At 39.2% G+C, this 27,063-nt stretch overlaps 1 protein-coding gene across 1 annotated transcript; it reads right to left on the reverse strand.

Moving 5' to 3' along the window:
• Positions 1-3,370: 3,370 nt before the first annotated feature.
• On the reverse strand, positions 3,371-26,000 carry LOC139729042 (zygotic DNA replication licensing factor mcm3-like). Its single transcript, XM_071639967.1, has 19 exons — positions 25,865-26,000; positions 21,436-21,548; positions 20,663-20,871; positions 20,317-20,447; positions 18,970-19,128; positions 16,234-16,313; positions 15,526-15,765; positions 14,685-14,741; positions 13,995-14,166; positions 13,186-13,320; positions 11,708-11,797; positions 11,085-11,169; positions 10,258-10,381; positions 9,258-9,408; positions 8,657-8,797; positions 7,729-7,823; positions 7,138-7,241; positions 5,636-5,756; positions 3,371-5,200 (listed from the first exon to the last, which is right to left on the reverse strand). Exons 1-19 carry the CDS (start codon positions 25,931-25,933, stop codon positions 4,999-5,001), a joined length of 2,478 nt encoding a protein of 825 aa, XP_071496068.1. The 5' UTR covers positions 25,934-26,000; the 3' UTR covers positions 3,371-4,998.
• Between the last annotated feature and the right edge of the window lie 1,063 nt (positions 26,001-27,063).

Below are 27,063 nucleotides of genomic sequence, written 5' to 3' on the forward strand. Positions count from 1 at the left end.
TAAGGGCAGGGGGCCAGGGGGCGCCGACTACATAAGAACGGATTACGCAATTGCCGGGGGGCGGGGGGGGGGGGGGGGGGGGGGGGGGGGGGGGGGTACGTATGACGCCTTGAACGAAAAATGCTTCACTGCACGTAAGTACCTGAGTCTTTTTGCCCAAGTTTGCAGTTACTATTGTGAAATCGGATTTGATGAAACTAAATATATTGCTGCACAATTAATGTACAAACATATTACCAACATGAAAACAAAAATCTATGAAGAGTGTTACAACAAATTACTATAATTAAGGTGAAGTTAAAGGACAAGTCCACCTTCATATACATAAGGATTGAGAGAATGCAGCAATATTAGTAGAACACATCAGTGAAAGTTTGACGAAAATTGGACAATCCGATCAAAAGTTACGAATATTTTAAGTATCTGCGCAGTCACTGCTGGAAGAGAAGACTACTACAGTGTATGATGTCACATGCGTACAACTATATAAGGAAAATAAAAAGAGAATTTTCACAAAACTTTACTTTTTGAATAAAGTGCACATTTCTTCGACTTGCTACTGACGTATGTTAAGGGTAATAGTATTCCCCCTGCCTTCTGAAAGAGAGAAGTCGATTGTTCTTTTGTTATGCGAGAAAAATGGAAATATGTTGAATTTTCTTTATTCTTTCTTTATATCGTTGTACTCATGTGACATCACAAGCTATAGTAGTCTTTTCATCCAGCCGTGACTGAGCAGAAACTTCAAAAATTCATAAATTTTGAACGGATTGTCCGATTTTGCTCAAACTCTCACTGATGTGTTCTACTAATATTGCTGCATTCACTGACCCACAGGTCTATGAAGGTGAACTTGTCCTTTAACTAAATCAATGCTTCATTCATGAAATGTCAAAACTTTTGATAAAAATATGTGTAAGCTGTATTCAATTATAGAATGGACTGACCAAAAAAGGAAAAGAAAAAATATCTGGTCATAAAGAAGTGAAAGAAAAATCTGTATGGATGCATACGGGTTTATCCAAATTTTACTTAGCATAGCATAGTATAGGGAAATGGATATTGACTTTCTCATATCTTTGAGGCCTACTTTTGGCACTGAGAAACCAAACAAGACCATGTGCTCTTCCAGCAGTGAACTGCAATTCAGTAGTCTAGAAGACAGCAATTTTTGAATGTTGAAGGCAAGATTATTTTTCAAATACCACTGAAAATATGATGATAATAATAATAGTGACTATTTGTATTATAGCGCACAGGTCCACCTTTCAGTGTTCATGGTGCTTCAAAAAAGAAAAGAAAAGAAAAGAAAATATATATATATATATATATATATATATATATATATATATATATATATATATATATATTCTTATTACGTTTCTGTACTGTGTACATTTTCTGCTACTCTTCCGACTGTTGGCGATGAGGCCCTTTTCAGATTCACTGTTTTGGAGCCGGAGATTTGCCATGTCATCTTGCAGTCATGACTACGCGTCATTGGATGCGTCACTATGGACACTGTGCGCTACTTCCATCTGTTTAGCGCGGTGACTTCTTTGAAAGGTGAGTTTCAAAATCCGTCTGCCCATGATCAGACGTGTTTTCATGTCTGTTTCAGAAACGGGTTTGATTAAGATCTTTTGTCACACCATGGGCACTGATGAAGAGTGTGACCTTGCCTTTCAGTATTTGAGAGCTATGCTCCGTTTTTAAGATCTTCAAGATCTAGGATTTATCATTTTTTTACGGCGTTCTTCTTCTACTGATTCGTTAACTATATATATATATATATATATATATATATATATATATATATATATATATATATATATATATATATGTATATATATATATATGAAGAGCTTGTTCGCAAAAACCGATTTTAAAAAGTCCATTTTTGAAGATTTATGTGAAGTACGGTCTCTTTCATAAAGTACAAGATAATAAATTTTAAATGATATATTGGTCACTACATATAAAGGTATATATTTGAAGTCATGGTCAAAAGAAGCACAGATTTTCTTATTATTCTCTTCATTTTTCTTGACCTTTGATCGGAAATATCTCCATTTGGCAAATATGGACTTGTCGGTTTTTGCGAACAAACTCTTCATATATATATATATATATATATATATATATATATATATATATATATATATACACATTGTATATATGTGTATGAAGAGTTTGTTCGCAAAAACCGATAAGTCTATATTTGCCAAATGGAGATATTTGCGATTAAAGGTCAAGAAAAATAAAGAGAATAAGAAAATTTTTGCTTCTTTGACCATTGACTTCAAGAATGCACCTTTACATGGAGTGACCAATATATCATTTAAAAGGTATTATTTTGTACTTTATGACAGAGACCGTACTTCAAAATCTTCAAAAATGGACTTATCGGTTTTTGCAAACAAACTCTTCATATATATATATATATATATATATATATATATATATATATATAATAATTAATCATAAATACACGTTGGCAGGTGTAATCAAACCAAGACAATATATTACCCTAAAAGACATTAGTTTTTAGGCTAATTGTTTGTTGATTGACTTTTCTTCTGTTTCTGATACATATTTTGCTGTATTGTCCCATTGTGTGTGTGTATATTTGTATATATATATATATATATATATATATATATATATATATATATACATATGATCCTTCACACTCAACTCATGTTTTTTTTTATCATTCTCATTCTCATTCAAAAGTTGTAAAATGTTCATATGTCCCTCCATTCTTTCTTTTTTTTTTGCATCTCCATCAATTCTAAAAGTTAGTAATACATTTAGATACAGACAAACACACACAAATAACACATATATGCAAAAACACAAACACACACATATACACCGCTTATCAAAAGTCAGACACAACTACAAAGGAAACTAAAGTTATTTCATTTCAACTGTATATTTCCCAATATCCTCATTGTTTTGGTCACACCTAAAATGCAAAGAAAATGCTTATTTTTTTTCTTTCTTTCAAGGGTGTGTATACACATTAAACTGGATATCATGAAGAGCTAATTACACATGAAATGCAATGCCTAGCAAAATAACATAAGACTCTCTCTTTCTTGCCTATGTATGAAAAGCTCCGCTACTGGACACTGAATTACCCATCAAACACTGGCAAATAAGCAATCATAACAACTATTTGAAATAAACCATTCATACTTGATATTACTTGATAAATATTGATAAGATATGTTACACTTAAGACAATCTCCTTTGCTGCAGTGGACTGAAAAGAATGAATTGATTAGTTCTGAGAAAATTGCAAAAGTCAGTAAAAAGGGCTCTTTCCAAAAGAAGACTCTTCTGGATAGCTAATCATCTCAGTACCTTCTTTGCCAGTATCAACTTATTACCATATTATTCCACAAAATATCTCTTTTTTTTTTGTCCTTGCTATTATCAACTTCATTGAGTAATATTTGTCTCAATCTCAAAGTGAATGCACACTGAACCCAAAATTCTGTGAAGATGTAAGGCAACAGTGGAATAATGTCATATCTCACTTGGCTCATTTATCATAAAGGTTCATTTTTAAATAATATTCACATTACTATTTATTCACAAAGCATGATTAATACATACTTTCTTTTTTTGTTTTTCGTTTATGGACGAATCATCCCACTGCCAAAAGAAATCTCGCCTCAGACAAAAACTCTACAATGTCGGTTTGTTGGTGATTACTGGAATGACACTGCTATCATTTCAACACAACATTTCAAAACAACCTTTGATAGCAAAAAACTTTCATAGATAAGGTGGCTTCCTACTGGATTGGGTGGTTGCCATGGGGAATACTCATAACTGCACACAAGGTATTCTGATATCAAATGATACTGAGATACATGACCTCCTATGAGTCATACATTGGAATATCAATGGTTAACCCTTTCTGTGCCAGGGACGTTGGACAGTGTGTACAATGCCATGGAGTTTTCTGTACCAATCAGCACTAATAGCATACAAAGGGTTAACTGACTCGCTTCCATGTTACACTGAGTCAAAGTCAACCATAGCTGTCCTGTATTACACAGTTGGAAGATGAAGAGCTGCTTTTTATATAGGTAGGGGGAAGGGAAAATGAGGAAGGACATTTTGTTGTTGTGGTAAGACAAAAACCACTTTCTCCTATTCATGCAAAATACAACAAACAATGAAAACAACAAAGAAAAAATCACCTAGTCACATACTAGATAATGCATAGGATATTTACATATGGATTATGTACATATATTTTACACAACATTGATGATAAGTGAATGAAACTTTGTGCCTCTATGTGCCTGTACTAATAGTTCACTTATTGATTAATAACTTTATAACTGTCACAGGCAATGATGAACACAAATCTGTCAAGAGAGAATAGTGCTGAATTTCCTTTAGGAAATGCAGCACTATTGCAGAACTGTAAATTTTTGCTCTACATTGTGCACATACGCATATGAAATGTGTTAAATAACACTGTAATACACAATTTCATTTAGGTAGCAACGAAACTGTAAAATATTATCCCAAAAGGCTTGCTGGAAATACTACAGTCTCAGAACATACCTGATCGTGACCGCTACTTACATCTTATTTTATCATCGATTATAGATATTTGACAAATCAGGCCACAGCAGTACCCACCAACCTTTTGCAGTCGAGTGAATCGCTTGTTGGAAATAGGATTGCTTGCCAAACTCCTTCATTCCTCCGAGAATGTGATGTACCATCACTACCACAAAACTATGTAAAGAGAAACCCAGCATAGAAAACTGATTATTATCAGTTTCACAGAATGTGAAAAGGGGCAACTTGTCTTTGAAGTGTTGTGCTGTGTGTCATTATGTAATACGCCTTGGTGTTCTCTCAAGACTTGAGAGCTGGACTCTAACACTTGAAAGCCAGGAGAAAAGGGGAAGGATTCCTTGTGACAAAAATGAAAAAAAAAAAAAAAAACTTGAGAGAGATAGCTTAGATGAGGAAAGCGATGCCCTCGGACACCATGATCTGATTGGCGTCCTGCATCTTTGCGAGGGCGCTGTCTATTTCGGCCTCGCTGAAGGGTGCTTCCTTGTGTGCTTTGACCAGGGCATCGGTGATCTGTGACCATGGCACGGACTGGGCGTGTTTGGCTTCGAACGTCTTGTGAACGGTGGCCTTGAATGCTTTCAATCTGTCAGACAGGAAATTTGGCAAGACTTAGTATGAGACTCTACATATGACTATAGTTTACCTCACATCGAATAAACAAATAAAATAAACGACCAATCATTGAAACTTACTAACGCAACATAATTTACAATGCATATGCGCACATAACTTATGAATGGAAGAAAATGAACGATTAAACAGAATGAGCTTCACTCTTATAATCAAATGATAAAAGTGAGTGGATTAAACAGATAATAAAGATGGAAACAAATAATCAAACATCTGATATCATTTGTGATATTTGTCATGTTCAGCCTCTTGGCTGCTAGCAAAAAAAAAATTATTCTGGTGCATTGTCCAATACTGGTGAACTGACATATCAAAATAAACTCAAAATCTCTTGTGGCTTTTTTTTCTATCATGATGCTGCACTGTAAAGCTGGAATGACTTCCTCACCTCTCTGCGCTGATGTCGACCTGAGATTCCTGAGATTCGGTGGTGTCCATCGACCGAGGTTGGGACGAGGCGTCGCTAGGCGTGGCAGGAGCACTGGTCCGTTTGCGAGGCGTGGGTCCAACTACAGAAAGGAAGGAAAGAAAAAGAAAGAAAGAAAGAAAGAAGGACGGATGGCAGGAAAGAGGGCAGACAGATAGGAAAGAGAAAGAGAAAGAAAAAATAGGTACAATTATTCACCATTGAAGTCATTGATGATTAATGCTCTCCATATCATCAGCAAATAAGTTCTGAAATTCATTGGGATATTCAGTTACTTAACATGGATGGAATCTCAAGATTTTGAATTATCATCTATATAGGACGTTTTAGCGGCGCATTAAAAACGCGTATTGTAGTCAACTCAATTTTTACCGTTCAATATCGGAGCATATTGAACGAATCGCATAGACCAACGTATTAATTCCCCATAGGCTACCGTTGTTACTTGCCGTTCAAGATCACACGATATTCAATTCTGTCTCGTTTATTGCGTGAGCGCTTGCTGAATGCGCAAATACTTGCTATTAGTGCGCGTCATTTTGTTACATTTTTCACAAGCGCGCAAACATCTTGCTAGTTGTTTGTTTCAATACGCAGTTTTAGGGGCTTCCCCTTTTCAGCGCTGGGATGGGACTGCCGAGTCAACTTCAAAGACGAGTAGAAGCCGGGTAATTTTGTGCAGTTCATGGTTGCTCTACTTGATTGTATAGATGATAATAATTATATTGGATGGCCTTGATTCATGGAATACCAGGGAATATTGCACTCGTTAGAGTCAATATTGCACTCATCTTCGATTCGTGCAATATTGGCCCTAACTCGTGCAATATTCCCTGGTATCCCATTCATAGCCATCCAATATAATATAAATATTGGATGCTAAGACCTCATCTTATCTATAGCCTGTACAAAGCTTAATTGACAAGAATGGTTTTTTTTTGGTTTTTTTGGTAATATTTTACAACTGCACGAGTGAGCTGCCAACTCTACATTAAAGGTTTGGTTTACTGCATTACACAAACAATTCAATGCTGTCAGTTTTTCATTATCATTTGATTGGCGCATCACTGCCTGTTTTCAGTGAAGAAACTAGGGACTTTTGGATTTCAAGTCCTGGATGTGGACGGCTAGATAATGATGTCAATTAAAGGAATTGCGCATGCTCCAGGCTCTCCAGCACGTCCAATGCAATAATCGAGACTGTGTCTTATAAGGATTTTACCCTCCTAGATTCAGGACGGGAATGACGTCATCGCTTGGCGCGCCAACTGCCAGCCCGCAGGATGGGACGGAGCCATGACGTTATAACAGTACGTCATTAACTGCGTGCACTGAAATTCGACACGTGTGATAACACCGCGGACACAACAAGTGGACTGCAGCCATATGGCTCTAATATGAGAACGGCATCCTTGTCCACACAATCGAAAAGTTTCTACTGATGAGGGCTCAACAAGACTCACCATCTTCCTCTCCGGACTCTTCGTAGCTGTCAAAGTCGTATGGGTCTTCCTCACCCTCGGCTCCCTCTCGCCGTTCTTTCCTTGGTGACCCTCGCTTCTTGCGACTGCAAAATGGAAATGAAACAAAACAGATGTGAATATCTGCTGTATGCAATCTGAGTGGTACAAAAGCAATACATTGGCCATTCACTGGGGTATATGAAAGCTGATAACTGCTTAAATACTTATTACAATGAAGTTTGAAGCTGGTAATTTCTGTGATTGGTATATCATGTATACATATATATTTTTTTAAATTTATACTCCTACATACCCACTCCAATAACTCTTTAAAAAGTTATCACAATATTTGTGATCAATCTCTGTATATTTTTGAGTTCTGAATTTTGTAGGTTATGTATGTTTCCAATGAAATGTGCTTTTACATCCAGTTTGCAAGGTGATATAAATAACACTTACCAATATTGAAAAATGGTATATGTATTGTCAAAAAATTCATGTAAGTCATCCTTTGAATTGCTTGTAGAAATTCAAACATCCCACTGCTAAAAAATGGTCCACTTTTCCTCCTTGCAGAGGTATGCCACTTACCGTTGTTTCTTCTGCTTCTCCACTCTGGCGCCCTCATCCTCCTCATCGGAGTCACTCTCATCGTCACGGCGACGCTTCTTCTTCTTTTCCAGAACCTACAAAAGGTGACATGTATCATGTAAACACTGTAAGTGATGCTTGGAAATGAGCCAAATTTTAATACAGTTAGAAATCATGTTGATATGAAACAGCACATGGCTTTAGATGAAGCATGATGTATACTGCACAGCACAGACATGACACTGCAGTTTCAAATACTCGGGCAAATTTGATTAAAAACTCCAGGTACAACAAATCGTAAACTCTTTCTACATTTTTGAGCCAACACTACTGTGTTACATGTTTCCAAGTGTTTACAGATTTCATTTCTGTGGTTAAAACAGCCTCCAGGAAACATAAAATTTGCAAAATCAAATTAAAAAAACTCAATCTGCCACTTAACATGAACACCAAGACAATGTCATTGTGTCAGTGTGAGTGTTAAAGGTGCATGGTCCCGGTGTTTTAGTCAAATGCGTATGCGGGCGCACGGCGCAAGTTTCCTATAGAGACCTACGCTATCGACTCCTCTTTAGCGTTTACGCTGCGGCCCACTTCACCGAGTCCGAAGAAGTCTGATTCACTGTAGTCAGTGGTCGGATCACAGTTCGGCTCATGATTCGGCTGAGGGGGGTGACAGCTTTAGCAAACTTCTTTTGTGATGTCATAATAACAAGCACATATGCACGCACCCTGGCATTACTACAGACTGCGCAATGCGCAGAGAAGACAACGAAGGCAATGTTACTTAGCAACACCTACGCACTTTACTCTTGATGACAGCTCAACTTCGGTAATCTTCGTATCAATGCTAACTGTAATTGGCAGTATCATCAACAGCGCCCTCTACACTACCGGGACTATGCACCTTTAAAGGAGGGTCACCAACCTTCTTAAAGATGGCAAACTGGACAAGCTCGATGGCAGCCTCTGCGTCCTGCAGGTCAACGGTCTTGCTCATGCGGGCCTTGGCGTGGGCAGTGGATAGACGGATCATGGTCTCCAGGGATCGGGCTGTTACCGGGGCAGTCTGGAAGAGAAGGACATGGGAGCAAAGATATATGCTCAATTCTGTTTTCAAACTCTGCTAACATTCTCAAGAGTATAATATGCTCTTCTAAGTTGTAGTCGCTTAATGTGATATAAAATTATATATTACACAATCTCATGTCACATTAGCAGTTACAGCTAAGATGTTTTATTAATGTCAGTTAGATATCTGTTTAAAAAAAAAGCAATATAGTGACTAAAGATGGTACATCATTGAAGAATAGAATGTGGGCTGGTATACCTCTATACAAATTCTTTTGAAGACAATTACAGTATATAGTTTGTAAGGTGGGGGATAGTGGATAAAAGATTAAGTGAGATTGAAATGGTTCAAAATCAGACGCTATCCCATAATCTAAACCAATTTTTGTTTTTCCTTTCACAATGGGCAACCCAATTGAAGAGGGGTGCAATCTTGGAGGAGGTGCCCCTCCCCTCACCTTAGCGATGTTGTTTGCTGTGGCGTCCTGGCTGCGCAGCTTGGAGTACTCGTCTGCGATGCATTCAGCCGCCTCTCGGGTAAGCTGGGGTGTGATGCCCTTGGCGATGTGGATGTATTTCCTCATAAAGTCCATGCTGACATACTTTTGCCTGGAGGCGGGGAAACGGTGAAGAAACTAAGATTAACTATCAACCCCTTCACATCTCAGCTGATTCCAGAGTGCCATCATTGTAATTCAAGCTGACAACTCAGTGACGTATAGCACAACGTTACGGAATGTAGTATGCCAACAAACTTTTGTCAAGTGGGAACCTACTGGGTTGAAAAAGATCAAGTCCTACATTTCTGATGTTTTTGAAATAAAGGACTTCAAACACGGTTGACCACTCAGCAGTTGGATAATGCTTTAGATTAAAATTAATAACATCTTGAAATAAGCTACAAACGCTGAAATAAACTTCAAGTAGTCTAAAAATCCACTCTTGTGAACGAAAGCATGAAGTCACCATGCAAAAGGTGTTTTATCTGATTGACTACTAGTGGAAATGATATTAAACGCTAAGAAATTACTCAATGTTACTACTATCCCCAAAACAAACAAATAAACTCTTGAAGTTAATTCAAGTCTAGAAGCACTGCAAACATTCAAATCTACTCTGATGATTTTTATCACGACGCAGAGATTTGCCACAGTGATGTGTGAAAGATTGACAAGTTTGAATTGTTTTACTGGCTTCGATACTAATTGAGGAAGTAGGGAACATGTAAGATGGACGAGAACAGAGGAATTTCAGTAGCAAAGCAATCAGAAAACAGAATAAAGACCGAGTGGGAAGACTGCAGGGTAAAAGGAGCACAAAGAGAGGGGCAGAAACGTTAAGGGGTAAAATGGCAAAAGACCACACCCAGTGACAGGAGAGAGCAAGAACCAAGAATCATTGCTCATCTGTCAATTTTGACACCGGAAGAGCCAAGATGACGGGAGGCTGAACACTCACTTCTTCCGGGAGCCGTGGAGAAGCTTGTCATGCTTGTCATACACCTTGGTCTCCTGTCTCTCCTCTTCCTCTTCATCGGGGTCGTTGGTGGCCAGGAACTCCACAGAGCTACCCAATGGCATGGCTGAGCAGTGGAAATGAAATAAGAATGTTAGAATTACCAGCATCCGTCAGGGGTGTTCCTGTCATGCAAGTATGCTGGATGAGTTACAGAATAAATGACGGAATAAATGACGGAATACAATCTTTGCACCCACAGCAGTTTGCAAGTACAGGTATATGAAAGTGGCTGTGTTCTCTCGAAACAACTCTTGTTATTGATAATGATGCACTACCTTTTACCATTGTACTAAATAATCAGAATTAGACATATTCACATTCAATTAGCACCAATGCAGCAAATGCAGTCAAATACAGAACTCTCAATCTGCAAACATATTGCTTACTGTTTCTAAATCATGTTTCATAGCCCCCTATAAAGCAATAAAATTGTGAATAACCAAATGCAATTGTAAGGTGAGATAAATGTTATTACAATCAAACTGATGACAATAAATTCATTTCATTTGTATGTGTGGATTTTTTTTTTCTATCATACATCATCATCTCTTCTCAAACCAATAATGACAATAAATTATGATTTTATAAGTATTTCTTCCTTCATACATTATCATCTCTACTCAAAACAATTACAGTAAATCATCCTATTTGTATTTTTCTTCTAGGCTATCATACATCGTCATCTTTTCTCAAACCAATGATGATAGTAAATCATGATTTTATCTGTATCTTTATTTTCTATCATATGTCATTTTTTTTTTTCTCACCATCTCCATCCTGTTCTCCCGCTGCCCGGTAACGGTGCATCCGGAGGACGTGGTCTGAGATCTTCCTGTCGTGCTCTGGATCCATCTGAAGAGAACCATTGAGAGAAGGAGATGTGGTAAACACTGTCCATGCTTAAACTCAGGATGTTATGACTTGCTAAATGAGAGGAATTTATGTTGAAAGCTTGAAAATTGCAAGAGACTTTACTCATTTTTAACTTTTGGCACTGGATTAAATTCACGAGGACAAGCTCTGTAGTTTGTCGTAATGATAATTAGATATGGGGAGAAATTGGAGGATGCACAACTGGAATTTAAATGCTTTGCCACAAATGTTTTGTTGTGTCTGAAACTTGATCCTCAAAATGAAAATGGTGTTTGTGAACACACAGCCATTTTATTTCATAACAGATGCTTGTCATGTGATCAGCACTATGAGTTTAAATGAAATGTAATCCTACCTCACAATTCTCTCTACTTCAGAATTTATCACTACAAATGAAATTTTTTCATGACGCCAAGAGGTCTGGTGAGCGATGTATTTCTGTTTGGTATCTTCTGTCAGCTCTCCATATACAACACTCGTTTTCAAACATTTGTGATATTGACTGGCGACTACAAACCTGGTCAAGAACGATGAAGATGACATCAAAACGAGAAAGCAGGGAGTCCTGGAGGCCGATGTTTTCCATGGGTGTCTTGTACTGGTCATACTGTGGAATCACACATAAGAAGGTGGATTGAGTTGTAAAGAGTAAAAAACATGCTATATCATCTTACCAGGCCTCGAAATAGGATTTTGGAGGGGCAAGGCCATTAAGAAAAGGGCACTTTTTCCAAGAGGCCAGGGCACTTAGGTCAGTCAGAGGGGCACCAAGGCCACATTCGAAAGGGCATGTTGGGTGTTTATACGTGATGTGAATGCCCCATAGAGCTGTATGCTATCGACCGTGCTGCTACACTCCAGCAGCGCACGCATGCATAAGATCTCTCCGCAGCAGACAACGTTAGGCAGTAGGCCATACGCAATACGATGTAGGTTCTGTAATACAGTACGTTCTCAACGCACACGCCGCGCTCGCTTTGGAGCACTTCAGGCGCCATTTTGCTTTGAGCATGCGGCGCGGGTCGGGCGCGGCGGGCATGAATGCAGAGCGAGAGAGATGGCAATGCTCGCAGCCGTCACGTCCGACAGGCCTGACATTTTTTAGCATGGCTTGCGACCACTTGCTCCGGTTCGCCGCCGCTGCCTAGCTAGTTATTAACTCTATGGCCGCTGCGCTGCGGAGGCTAGGCAGTCGGGACGGTAAAAGCCGGTCGGGTGTAGACACATGTACGTACACGTCGTCTCGTATCTCGGAAAGATACTTTGAGTTTGAATCCGATATATTGGGACGCGAGTGAACTGAAGGTATGATATTTCAGTAGACTTTGAGAAAGGGCATATTATACGTCATACATAATAACTTTCATTCTAAAAGGGCACCACTGCCACAAGAAAAAGGGCACATTTTTTTTTGGCCGTAACTTTGATCAAGGAAAGAAAGGCATTGCGGCCAACGAGAGGGGCACCGACGGCCATGGCCGTCGGTGGCCGTCGGTTAATTCGAGGCCTGTCTTACCCTCACACCTTACACAACAATAATACATCATTGCATAAAACTGAGTTCAAGAAGTAAGTCAGCTCAAGTTTGAATCCCCCTTATATTTTTCCATGGGAGCATTTCCTGAAAACTGATCTTTCTGTAAGCACAAAATGAAGATATGTACTTATTTGGGGGGGGGGGGATGCAGGTGCTAATTTGATCTTACTGCAATCTGTGCAAGAATACAAGAAAAAAAATGACCGAAATCATTCAAACATGATGCTATTGAACACCCTACTCATTGTAGTACTCAATTTTACGCCATAGTAATTTGGTCATTTCGACAAATGATCACAGTAACATCAAATATCTCATTCAGTACTACATGGAGCAGTGAGTTGTGCATAACACAGCATGGGAAATTTGTAATAAAGAACAGATAGAAATAGAGTTGTTCTTTATTCTCTGGCTGGATGTTCTCAGGGAGATGAATGAAAAGATAATAATCTTCTTACCCTTCCGTACACAGGGTTTGCAGCTGCCAGTACACTACATCTGGCGTTCAGTTTGGCGTGGATTCCAGCCTTGGCGATCGTCACGCGTCCCTGCTCCATCACCTCGTGGATGGCTGTCCGATCCTGGTCGCTCATCTGCGGCGATGATGTGGAAAAGGAAGGGATTTCATATGAAGTCTTTCAATCTCACCACATTGAGAACTCAAAGGATGATATTTCTTAATCTGAAGTGACAACCCGCACATGACACAGAGAAAAGACATTTCTTGAAGGGTTGTCATCCCATCAGCAACAATATCTCAGATTTTAAACGGTCACTTTTTTTACACCTTCAATGACAACTACACTACAACATTTCTGGCAGTAGTTCTCTTGTGAAACTTTTCCTGCAAAAATACAAGTATACACAGCATCAAGGTTTGGGGGTAAAATTTACTGCAACATTTTTTGCTCCTGTCTGACTAAACAAAAAAGTGTAAACTTTTCATCCTATTGATTTCAGGAGCTGTCTATTTGGTTTGTTTTGTTTTTGTGGGTTTTTTTGACAAGTTTTCACCATTCTCAACTCTAACACAAGAATGAGAACACGTTTGGGTGATGCTGCAAAATGACATCGAGTAATGGATATTCTTCCATGCTTAGAAGATGCATTATCATCAGGCATCAAAGGACAATTTTACACTGGTTTCACTCTTTTACTCTTGACACTGTTTCCAAAACTTTTTTTTTGGATCTCCCATTTCAAAGGAGAAATGTGGGAAGGGGGCGAAATGGCTTTAGAAGCACGCAGACTCTTTCATGCAGCTGACCTTGTCAAACTCGTCGATGCAGACGACGCCTCGGTCAGCCAGCACCATGGCGCCCGCCTCCAGGCGGCGCTCTCCGGTTTCTTGGTCCATGGTGACGGCCGCCGTCAGACCGACGCCCGACGACCCGCGCCCCGTGGTTGGAATGGCCCTGGGAGCTGTGTGGAGGACGTACCTGGATGCGAAGTGTTCATTGCAGGGAACTTTAAGATCAACATACTTCTTTACTTACATGAGGTGACCAACAATCATGCAAATATATAAGCTTGAAATGCAGATGTGGAGTCTGACAGTATCAAATTTAGAATTGTTTATGCTAAAATTGAAGAGGTGGGAATCAAGTTACATGGGCAATATCACCCATCCTTTTCTCAAGAACTACGGCAATATCAAAGACAACTGACAGTATGAAAGGTGAATACAATCTGTTTGAACAAGAAAATGATTGGCTAGTACAACCATTATCAATTTTGCAAAGCAAGACCTTTCTACAGAAATTGCTGATCACACATTTTTGAAAAGTACATGAATGTCTTAATAAGGATATAAATGGCTTTATAATAACAAATTTGCTATATTACTTTTTTTTTGCTTTTTCTGTTGCTTCTTTTGACATGTCCTGTTTTTCTTTCTGTAAGTGGTTCATGTGTCTTACATCTACCTGTAAACTCTCTCAAAACCAGCTGTGCTTACCTCAGCATCTGTGACTTGGCCGTGGAGGGATCTCCAATCAGAAGAACGTTGATGTCTCTGTGAGAGATGAGTTGTTGAAAGGCATGTCAATAAAACTACCCAATCTTCATGGAATCGATGACCGCATTAATTGATCTGGTCACAAGCTACGTCAAGAACTGTTGAATGATATTGGGGATTCACACTCTGCCAAACATCTATTTTATACCATTTCATCTTTTTTTCACTTTCTTTCCAGTATACAGTTTAAACATATATGTTAGTTATGCACGTCATGTCAATGTCCAGTCAGAATTATCACTATGACACAAATTGATTAGCCAAAAAAATTTGATCTTTGGTTCCTTGCTGAAAATATGGACTAATTCTGTGGAGTGGAAATGTTCCCACGTAATTTACAATTTATCATACATCTCAGAGAGATACTGAAATAATTCACATAAGTAAAAAAAAAGAAAAAGAAAAAAGTAAAGTTCATCGCTTAGGATGTAAATTTAATGGGTAATAATTTCAACTTTTGCAGTAACAAGAATTTTAGCCATGCTGCGTAGATTTGTATACTCTGAATGCTACCACTAATGATGCTATAAGTTGGATCGCAGTAGAGGATATAAGAATCATCCCCCAAATATACATATATGCATTATACAAGTTATCCAAATAATGTAATCAGCAATGTTTATTACATGTACCCTATTTAGCTATGCTGAAAATGTTGAAATCTATGTTCCAGTTTACTGAATAAGATCAACTTAATTTAGTATACACGCAAACACTAACAAATAGAGACACATTTCTAACATTCCTAGTGACGTCTTCCAAACAGCTTTGCATTACTCACCCTCTGAGTCTGGTCCCATTCTCCAGCACTTTCTCCACCCCTCCCAGCAGCATGCACAGAACCGCCTTCTTGATGTACTCGTGCCCGTGGATAGAGGGCGCCAGACTCTTGGCCAGCAGCTCGAAGACGTCCTCGCGCTTGTTCTGCGAGAAGGTGCGGATCTTGGCGATGTCCTCGGCGGTGAAGTTTGGCACGGTCTCCTTGCTGAGGAGCCTGATGTTGTTTGCGATTATGATGGTCCTGTTTGGGTTACAGAAATTACGACTCATATTTTGTTATGCCTGGCTAATACGACGCTTGCTTGACACATAAAGATTTTCGCTCTAACTGAATTAAATACAAGTCATTAGAGATTTATGAAAAGAATTTGTTCAAGATATATAATAACATGTACTTGAATCAGGGATAATTTCAGCAACGGAACACACTTTGAATGCTACAGTCAACATTCCTACAGAAGAGGTCTCAGCATAAAGTGTCAATATATCACATTCTCTCCCCTCGGTAATATGCTACTATATACACTGTCATCAAACTCACCTCACTCTTAACCATATTCCCCTCCATCCCCTTAAAAAAAAAATCCCTTTCTTTGTGTGACAGAATGATTTGTGTTTATTCAACTCATACTTCCAGGTACAGGTTGTGCCATACGTTTGCAGTAAACACAAACAAACAACACTTTTTCGAGAGAGAGTATAGTCTCACCTAAACGTTCCATTGGTGAAACCGCCTTGCTTGTTTGGGAGACATCTGAATGTCCCAATGATTTGAACTCTGTCTCCAGGCTACAAAATAAACAAGAAACATAAACATCAGTCAAATTAGGATTAAGATATACACAAATAAACACAAGGAGGATAGAGAGCTGTGAATAATACAGTGACATTGCCAAAATATGTCTGTAAGAAGTGAAATTAGTTCTGCAGTCCATGATTATACTTCCTCCAGTAACTTTAAAGGCCCGCTGGAATTTAAGCAATTTTGAAAGTGTCTTTACTCAATGTCATCTACCAGAAATACTTTTGGAAATGGCTTTCCTTCAAAGATTTGTACTCAGTTTGAGGATCAGAATTTGTATGTACGTTCACAAGTACGTAGCAGTACATTATGGACTAAAAAGGGCAACTGTAATGTTCATCTATGATACGCCACCCATGTATTGTCAGGCACAAAATAATGGCTTTTACAGCTTGACAATACTGGAAATGTATCATGATTTTCAAAATGATGACATACGTTATCAAACCTCGACTTGGGTTTTAGCAGTAATCAATGTTTCCCTAAAATGCTGAAATTTCACAAGGGGTAGAGTATGGGAGGCAGAAAATTGTGTTCTATAGTGTTTCTATGCATCCCAATATTAGAGAAAACCATGGGCCGTATTCTGAGGGCTTATTAAGTGTCTGATTAGCACTTAATTACCGAATTGGTATTCTGAGAGCATGATTAAGTAGGGGGTATATTAACTACCATAGCAACAAGCGTTTTGGTGGGAAAGGCTTACACGCTTGCGCATATCAATGCGCGTGCACCTCTGAGAGGACTTAATCACAGAGTTAATTACGAATCGGTATTCTGAGGGTGTAACTAAGTATGGAAGTTAATGGAAAACTTAATGATACCAAAGAGCGTCATTAACTACTCCAATATCACGCATTACAGCTTGTTTTCTCGGCCACAACGATGCTTACCGTCTTCGGTAACCGAGGAGCGGTTGAATCTTGTTATCATGGTATCCGTAGAATTCAGAGAAAAAAAGAAATATAGCCGAACTTCGAGGAATTTTGTAATTTTATGTGAGCAAAGAGGTTGAGATCTTCGCGTGCGTAGGTGAGGGGTTGTAATCATATACCGGAGTCGAGTGTGCGCACGGAGCTCTTGGGTTGTAAGTACAGGGGGAATGGAGGAGCGCGCATTGAGGGCATATTGGCGCGCGTAATCATCATTTTGGCTTCTAACAACGCGTCTGCTTGGATGGAATAACGATTAGATGGGAGGAACCTAAGATAATTATAGGGGACTTAATCATACCTTAATTACGTCCTCAGAATACCGATTCTGCCCATGATTAAGGACCTATTAACTTCTCGACTTAATTACAAAGTTAATCACATACTTAATTACGACCTCAGAATACCACCCCATATCATTAAATGAAATCTACATCAAATTCAATCAAACTGCTCGATCAACGGACATGCACACATGATCAATGGCTAACCAGGGCTCGACAGTAACTTTTTTGTTTGGTGGCCCAATGGGGCCACCAAAATCCTCAATTTCAAATTTTGGGTGGCCCGAGAGAAAAATTTGGTGGCCACGAAAAAAAAACAATAAAAAGAATTAAAAGTCCTGTTTTTTTTTATGAGTCAAATATCTAAGTTTTATCCAGTCAAAGTAAGAACTGGAAGTTGGACATACATCTACTCATAAATAAACCTCAACAAACTCGCAACACTCACTCTCAGGCACTCATTCAGTCCTTTTCATCCATCCTTTAAACAAATATAACTGCTAATTTCCGGCACAAAAGTTATGAATTAATTTACGTACTTTTCAAAAAATTTTGGTGGCCCGAGGCGGGCCACCAAAATTTGCCCTTTTTTGAAGTTTGGTGGCCCGACTTTCAATTTTGGTGGCCCCGGGCCACCGGGCCACCGTTAGTGTTGAGCCCTGCTAACATGGCAGCGTTCTGAAAATATGAAACTAGCTAATATGACATGTGTATGATAAAAGATCAGACACAGAATCACTGGTTAAAGGACAAGTCCACCTTCATATACATAAGGATTGAGAGAATGCAGCAATATTAGTAGAACACATCAGTGAAAGTTTGACGAAAATTGGACAATCCGTTCAAAAGTTACGAATATTTTAAGTATCTGTGCAGTTACTGCTGGAAGAGAAGACTACTACAGTGTATGATGTCACATGCGTACAACTATATAAGGAAAATTAAAAGAGAATTTGACAAAACTTTACTTTTTGAATAAAGTGTACATTTCTTTGACTTGCTACTGACCTATGTTAAGGGCAATATTATTCCCCCTGCCTTCTGAAAGAGAGAAGTCGAGTGTTCTTTTGTTATGCGAGAAAAATGGAAATATGTTGAGTTTTCTTTATTTTTTCTTGATATCGTTGTACTCATGTGACATCACAAGCTAAAGTAGTCTTTTCATCCAGCCGTGACTGAGCAGAAACTTCAAAAATTCATTACTTTTTTAATAAAGGATTGTCCGATTTTGCTCAAACTTTCACTGATGTGTTCTACTAATATTGCTGCATTCACTCAACCCACATGTCTATGAAGGTGAACTTGTCCTTTAATGATTACAAGTTCTACACACTCTTTTTCTCTCTGCATATAAAGATAACTTTAGACTTGACACATGCTGAAACACCAACCAAGAGCTCTCTACTGAAGCAGGAGCCCACCCTTACCTTGCAAACGTCGACGAGGTCATTGTCCACGATGATGTCGACTGACCGCGGCAGCTGACCGGCTGGAGCCTTCTCCGGCATCTCCTGGATAGTGATGGTCTGGTGGTCCTTGTAGAGGGACAGTCCAAACTCTGTCTCAAGGGGATTGCCCACATCATCCTGGAGAAGAGCAATTTTTCCCAAAAATGTCAGAGTAAATTAATAAAATCTCATGTCCACTTTTTTATACAGGTGAAAAGGGAGATTTCTCCCTGGAATGAATGTGGATTAATGGCATGCAGAAGGCTGAAAGAGAAAAAAAAAAGACAGAAAGTAAAAGTCTGAGGAAAATTAAATAAGTTCAGAGGTTGTATATTTTGGTAAGATGTGTTATGTTTGGCTAACTTCATCATTACAAACATAAATATGTAACATATTGAACATATGATTCCGGCAAGTCACTACTGCCAGCTTTTTCTGTGTCAAATCCCTCTGCCTTCATTGCATTAACTTCCAGAATCCCAGAACCCTGATTTCTGTGATTTGATGTTATGTGCTTCCACTATACAGTATACACCATATAATATTTTGCGAGGTTTTTATTTTCGTGAATTTTGCAAATCCGGCGCTATTTACAAACTTACCAATGTGCAAAAATAAATATTCTGATCCCAACATGAATGTGACATGCACGCATACATTTCTTTGTTCATCACTGCATTCCACGATTGTGAATTCAATTACTCGCAAAATCATCAAGAAGTCGTGATTTGTGAAAAATTCAGACCCGCTAAATATATGGCACTTACAGTAATTATCCAGCATACCATTTCCCTATTCATTGCTGGTGTTTCAATAGGTGGAGTTAAAAATTCTCTTACTTGTGAGCCCTCTAATGTTCCCAATATGTTTTATTTCAGTGGTTAAATTATCAAAAGCCTTTTAATTGCTTACATTATGACTAACCCTTGCATTGACAGCACATATCAGAGAATTAAATCAACTATCCCTGTCTCCAAGTAGTGAAAAGTAGCAAATTTCCTCTTTGGGGTTGAGGTATATGACAAAACAAAGTAAATCTTGGACTAAAATATGGTCTGTTTAATTTGGTTTTGATGTCGCATTTTTGTGCAAACTAGTCAAAGTTGGGACTCACTTTTTCAGAAATTCTGACTACAATTTAGGCATCAATAAAGATGCTGATATGCCAACTGTCCTTTGGGTCAGTGGCATCCTCACATTTAGCTAGAAAAATAGTATGAATATTTGGTTTCTCTTTAAGTTATGGCTTATGGGCTATATGCACACACCCAGCTGATGCTGGCTCTGTAAAGTCTGCACATTTATACAGCACTCTATAGTCCTTACTTTAGTAGGATACACGGAGCTTGTGGGGAAGGCCTCAAGAGAAGTGAGATCCGTGTACTTCCTTTCCATCGTCTTGCGCGTCGCAGGACAATAGTGGACGCTCCGGACAACCTTTGGCCTCACCAGGGAACCTGCAAAGCAATGCGCATGAGGGGAATAGCACATGATTACCACATAAGACTTGGTAAACCAAATCAATTCAGTAGAGTACAACAGAAACTGTGTAGGTCCTTGCATTGTTAGACCGAGCATGATGGCAATAAATTGATCTAGCCCTTCTACTTTTGACTCATACTGTAACATTTGGGACTCCTCTTGACGAAATTTTAAGCAAGATTCTACTCACATTTTGTCACGATTCCTTCCACGCACACCAGGTTGCCAAGGTAACCAGCAGAGAGTGTGCGTGGGGTGGCATGCTTCGATCCAAAGCTCCCCTCAAAGCCGACAAAGAAGTCGTCATGTTGCTTGCCATAGGCCGTGTCTGCCGAGGTCACGAACTCCTTCAGAGCTCGCTGGAATGATGCCACCTCCTCGTGAGCTTCATTAAGCAACCTAACAGAAGAGCAGCATTAAAGAGATTGTCGAAATTTTGCATTAAGTCATTTCTTTAAGTGGCAGGGCAGCAGCAAAATAGAGCACATCTTCTTTTCTTCTTCTTCTTCTTCTTCTATTTTGACTGTGTTGTTTCCCATATTAGAGTTTGTAAATTGAGTCTCTATCTAATCTATACAGAACAGAAAAATGTTGCTTGATCTCAAATTTTAGACACAATTATGGCAGACCTACTCAAGGCAAACAAGGATATAATGATACTTTATGGAATAGAGTGAGGGTTTTTGCAAAACAACAAAATTCAATTGCATGTTGTAAATGTAAACTGAAAATTTCACTTTGATAGGTGCCGATTAAATTCAGAGCTGGGTTTCAAAGGATGGCCATCCATAGGTCCTAATTACTATACGTCGAGACAAACATACAGATAGATCGAGCTACAGGACCCTCAACCCTAGCTACACTGCAAGTGGTTTGGGTCATTAACTAACCTTTCCTGAGATACAAAGGGGGAAACATGCTGACCACTGGTAATAATAAATCATGCATTTCTGAGGCACCAACCTGGCTGCTCTTTTGGGGGCCTTGCGTCTCAGGTCGTTGATGTTGACGATGAGTCGACAGGAATTCTTGGAGATCATGCTCTGGACTTTCTCATGGTAAATGCCCTGGTCAGCCTGGTCAAAACACAAAGGACCATATACATTATCAGCTCTGCAAACATTTTTCAGACACTGCCTGCATGCTGCATGCACATGTAGAGTTCTATACACATCCAAGTGAGATGAAAGACTCTAGCTTTATTGCCCAAGGCTTATGCATATATGAAAGGCACACAAGTTTACTATTTAACGTTACAATCGTACATGCACACATGCTAATGTGGTTAGATCTTTACCTTGGATTCCTCCATCACCAGTGTCAGTGACAAATTTCAAGAATCAAACATTAACAAAAACAAAACAAAACCATCCAAACAGCATACATGTAGTTCTACCTACAATATAAGATGCATGCATGTAACAGTTTAATAATAATATATTATAGAGGTTTCTACTGATAGGAAGAGATAGAGATAGATCTGAATGTGGTAAATGGAAATATGCGGTATGTTATTGTTGCCTCAATGCGTTGAGGCGCGTTGTGTCCATGCCAATGGCGCAGTGTGCGTGTGGTTGGCATGGGCACAACGCAACTTTTATTTTTCATGTGAATATAAATGACGCAGATTTGATTGATTCTTGATTCTTCACTTTCACTTGAGAGAGAATGGACATACAAATGTATTCTCTACGAGCTCTGCTATGTTGAATAGTTAATAGGCCTGTATCTGTTATTCACTCTGTATTCGACATGTAGCTGAGGATAGTGCGGAGTTTAGACTGTCTGTTTGATTTGTTCAATAAAATCTATGCAACGTCAACTGGAGACTGTCAGCGTCATCATTAACCCGGCTTACAGCAAATGGTGTCAGGAGTGGGATGATGACAGCCTGGCCGATTGCGACGTTCTGACGGTTCATCGAGTTGAAGAACCCTGATCAACGAATAACAGCCTCGAGTATGACGGAAGAACGATCCACGTTTCGCTCCGAGGAGACCTGCTGTTTTGACGACACTTTGGTAGCGGACAGGAGTATGCAGGAGTGATCTTGATGGTGTACGTTGATCAGCTCTGGTAGAGCAACGCTACTCTGTGAGGCAACTTCAAGATGATCAGGCTCGTCGGTAGCAGATTGAAGACTGGAGCAAGTGGTGCATCGAGAGTTTGCTGTAGATGTCTATCAGCGCGAGTGTACCACAGGAGCAGCAGGACATCGATCAGGATGTGACGGTTGGAGCTGGCATCTCACGCACTGAACAAGTATTTGATAACTTTCGTTTAAACCGATTGGACTTCAGGCAGATTTTGACCTATGATGCCATTTGGGCATTACGTTTCATGTTTGAAAATGATGTGTCTTAATTGGTCAGTTTAACTGTGTAATTAGTCATGTGTGAACAGTTTGTTTATAAGGATGTGCAAAGTGATAATTGCTCTTCGTCATCATATCGACAGGCAATAGGGTTGTGTGTAAATCTCGCTCTAGGCCATGCTCAGATTGAAAAGTTTAGTGGGTATTGTGAAGATGGCACTGAAACACCTTTTTCTAACTGGATGGAAGGATTCAATTTTATTATTGAACCTTTCCATTTCAATGATGAGGAGAAGGCTTGGGTTTTGGTGAGCAACCTCACGGGGCCAGCAAGAGAGGAGATTCTTTATTGTCTGTCTGACGAGAAGCGGAGGAGTTTCACAGAGATTGTAAAAGCTCTCCGTCTGTGTTTTAGTCGAGAGAATTCTCACTATTTACGATGCTTGCTCTATAATCGTGTTCAACATGATAATGAAGACTTGGCAGACTTCAGTAGGGATCTCATTCGTCTTTATGCCAAATTGGTAGATGCTGCAGACGATGAGAAGGAAGCTGCGGCTCTGAGGCAGCTTAGGGATGAAGCTCTGTCAAATCAGTTTGTCAGTGGAACACGGGATGAGAGAGAACGAATTTTGTTAAGGCGTTTGCACATGAAAAATAGGGGAGGCCGATTTGAAGTGCTTAGGAGAGAAGCACTGTTAGTTCTCCGTGAAGACTGTATGCTAGAGGGGGATGGGCTGAAAACTGGGAGTGCTGATACTGGAACACAAGGAGTGTTCACTGACCCGGTTGCTCAGCAGCTAGATCTTTCCTCAGACATGTCAGATACAGCTGGACAGGAGGAGGATGCCATATCTACTCTTTTGGATGGGGGATCGCAGATTCTGGGTTGCGTTGATGTAGATGAGGGTGGTGCAGAAATTGATGCTGGGGGACATGGACATGAGTCATGTGATGAACAGGTTGATGCAAAGGATTTAGATGCTGGGGTGCTTCTAATTGCAAAACCTGTGGGAGAGGGTACCGAGAGGGGTCCCGAATTATCACATGAAGGTCAGGGTGTTCAAAAGCATGCAAAAGTGCAGCCACTGAGCACTCACTTAGCACCAAAGGAGCGGTCAATTCCAAAAGGGGAGAATATTTCTCATGGTGACATTGTTGTCAATAATGTAACAACAAGGGAGGCATGCATATCTAACTGTAACATGTGGAAGCATGGATGTCATGTTCAGGGAACGGTATGGGGGCCCTGGGAGTCCAATTGGAGACCAAATTTTCATGAAAGCTTGGTTGCTGCAGGTTAGAAATTCGTCCGTTCATGGAATTTGTTGTGAGTTGATTCACTCACAGTGTATACGTTCATGACTGCAGCTGAAACTTGTGTACCATCTCAAGTAGCAATGGACTTAGGAACTATGCGCATTTAAGAGATGCAATATCAATGCGAGAAATGATTATCAATATAATATGGTAGTTTTAATTGATATGTGATCGATAAGAAGTTTTTAATGAGATATTGGAATAGTGATATGAAAGTATTTGAAATCACTATTACGTGGAAAAACGAAGGAACTATAATTCCGTGACTTCACTTTGTTTTAACTGTTGCATTTCCTGATATGTGTTATATTGAGTAATTGAGAAATATTACTCTTAGAAAATAGATTATCATCATACGGGTCGTATGATATAATCGCGGGGAAGTTGTCGTGTTGTATGTACAATTTGCATAGTGTATTAAGAGACCTGTCTATGTTGTGCCTCGATATAAATCTTAATTGATACAGACATTAATGTATGGTTTTATATACGACGCAGAACATGTTCTGTTGCGGCACGTTTGACGTTATTCTGGGCTTATATAGACCATTTTCTCGGAGAATCTGTACATAACTGACAATGTGGAACAACTGAGCTTTACATTGAAGCGGAACTGAAGATGACGTATTGATGTGTTATTCTCTTGGCCCGAACCTTTATGCCATGTATCTGAATTTGTATGATTTACTGTAAATTTGGAAGGTTCAAGAGTTTCAGCTTTTGGTAGATTTCAAAAATAATGTTCGATTTTGTAGTATTTCCGCGTTTGTATATTTGACTGGAAAAGCGGGGAACACACGCTTTCCTGAAACATATTTTTGTAATTATCTACTGTTAATCCGCTCTGTGTGGAATTGCTGTAAAGTGTAATGATTTGATGTGAAGAGCGGGGAATTTTTCGTTATGTATTTTTGTGTGTAATGGTATGAAAATAATATGATGTAATTGGGATTATATAACACATGGTTGTGTTATATAATCGCGGGGAAGTTTGTGGTAAATGGAAATATGCGGTATGTTATTGTTGCCTCAATGTGTTGAGGCGCGTTGTGTCCATGCCAATGGCGCAGTGTGCGTGTGGTTGGCATGGGCACAACGCAACTTTTATTTTTCATGTGAATATAAATGACGCAGATTTGATTGATTCTTGATTCTTCACTTTCACTTGAGAGAGAATGGACATACAAATGTATTCTCTACGAGCTCTGCTATGTTGAATAGTTAATAGGCCTGTATCTGTTATTCACTCTGTATTCGACATGTAGCTGAGGATAGTGCGGAGTTTAGACTGTCTGATTTGTTCAATAAAATCTATGCAACGTCAACTGGAGACTGTCAGCGTCATCATTAACCCGGCTTACAGCATGAATAAGTCTGACATTGTAATGTTGGAGACAATATTTGATTATTTTGAGATCACATCCAACAGGTGTTAGACTTTAGACCAGTTAGAGTATCTAGTTTATACTAGACAGACCCGTCTACTACTAGCTACTGAGTAGGCCTATTACAATAAAATACGAATGCCCATTCATTCTCACATCATCCTGACTATATTGGGAACATTCATACATTTTATCGTTGGCAATGAATACCATGACTGATCATTTACTGCGGTGTGCTTTTGCGCTCCTGTCGAGTGCGAGTGGAACGTAATATAGGGCCTAACACACTGACTGTTAAAACTAATCTTCTGTTCTGTGAGACATGATCTTTTCTGCCTAAGTTTAGATCTATTTCACAACACAAAATACTCACATCATCGTCTAGAAAGTCTAGGTACTCTCTCTGATAATCTCGCAGCTGCTGATCGATGTCTGTGTCCATTTTGCCGGTCCAATTCCTCACAATTTACAGTCTCGATTTGACTACCTTCTTTCCCTAGCCGGGTGTAAACAATGGATTGTCAGAGATCGAAGTACCGGACCGGAGCCTTACACAGCATGGGAGCACAGTACGGCGCGGTTTAAATGTCCACCACGTAAACCATCGATATACCACGGCCGCAGCCGAGACCCGCGAAACGTACGAAATGCATGCGAATGAATGGGACACAAGTTTCGCGCCACGACCACCATGTGATGGCGAAACCCGGGACCTTTAACTCAATCCGTACACTCTGATTGGTCAATTTACCACAATGACGTCAGAGTCAACTACGTTCCTCGAATTGTAATCGATACTACTCCAATGTGTATTATCGATAGTAGGCAGTGATATTCTCCGCTCGTTCAGCCGAGTTTGAAACAATGGTGTGATTTACAGAACAAGCAAACAGATAGGCAAAAAGAAAACAAAAGAAAACAAAGAAAGAAACAAAAGAATCGGGTGTCAGTAGGACAAAGACATTTTATCAGATGTTAAACAATGACGAAGATAATCTAAAAGACAGAAAAAAACCCTCTAGAATTTATAAAGAATCTAATATGGCAACTGTCTTCATATTCTGTTGTCTGTAATCTACTGCGTGTGACACATTACACATACATGTACTTTTTTGTTTTTCGATATTTTTTATTTGAGTTTCATTCAATATCAGGTCTATATTAACAATGGAAATAATATGAACAATTAGTGAAATTATTTTGAACAATAAAATTAATATGAACAATGAGTGTGAACACACATACACACACATACACAAAACCACAAAAATGTATCTAACTCCAATCATACAAAGCATTCTCTCACAATTACAAACACAAAATCCATCCTTTACACCCTGTATAAGTTGCAGTAGCCATTAAAAAAAGAAAGAAAAAAAAAACGGGCCTAAAGAGCAAATATGAAAACAATAATCAGGGTTTTGCCACTGAAGATAGTGCTTTCTAAAACAATGAGTGGAATAATTACAAAAGTTTGTTCGTTTACCTAATATTGTTTTTAGGAATGATATGCCAGCCACTTTTGTCTAAACTTCACATTTCATTTTCATTCATCATCAGATTCATCACAAT

Source organism: Diadema antillarum, unplaced genomic scaffold (genome assembly GCF_040938485.1).
Source record: "Diadema antillarum isolate AM-2024a unplaced genomic scaffold, OU_Dant_1.0 seq00000217_RagTag, whole genome shotgun sequence".
Lineage (NCBI taxonomy): Eukaryota > Metazoa > Echinodermata > Echinoidea > Diadematoida > Diadematidae > Diadema > Diadema antillarum.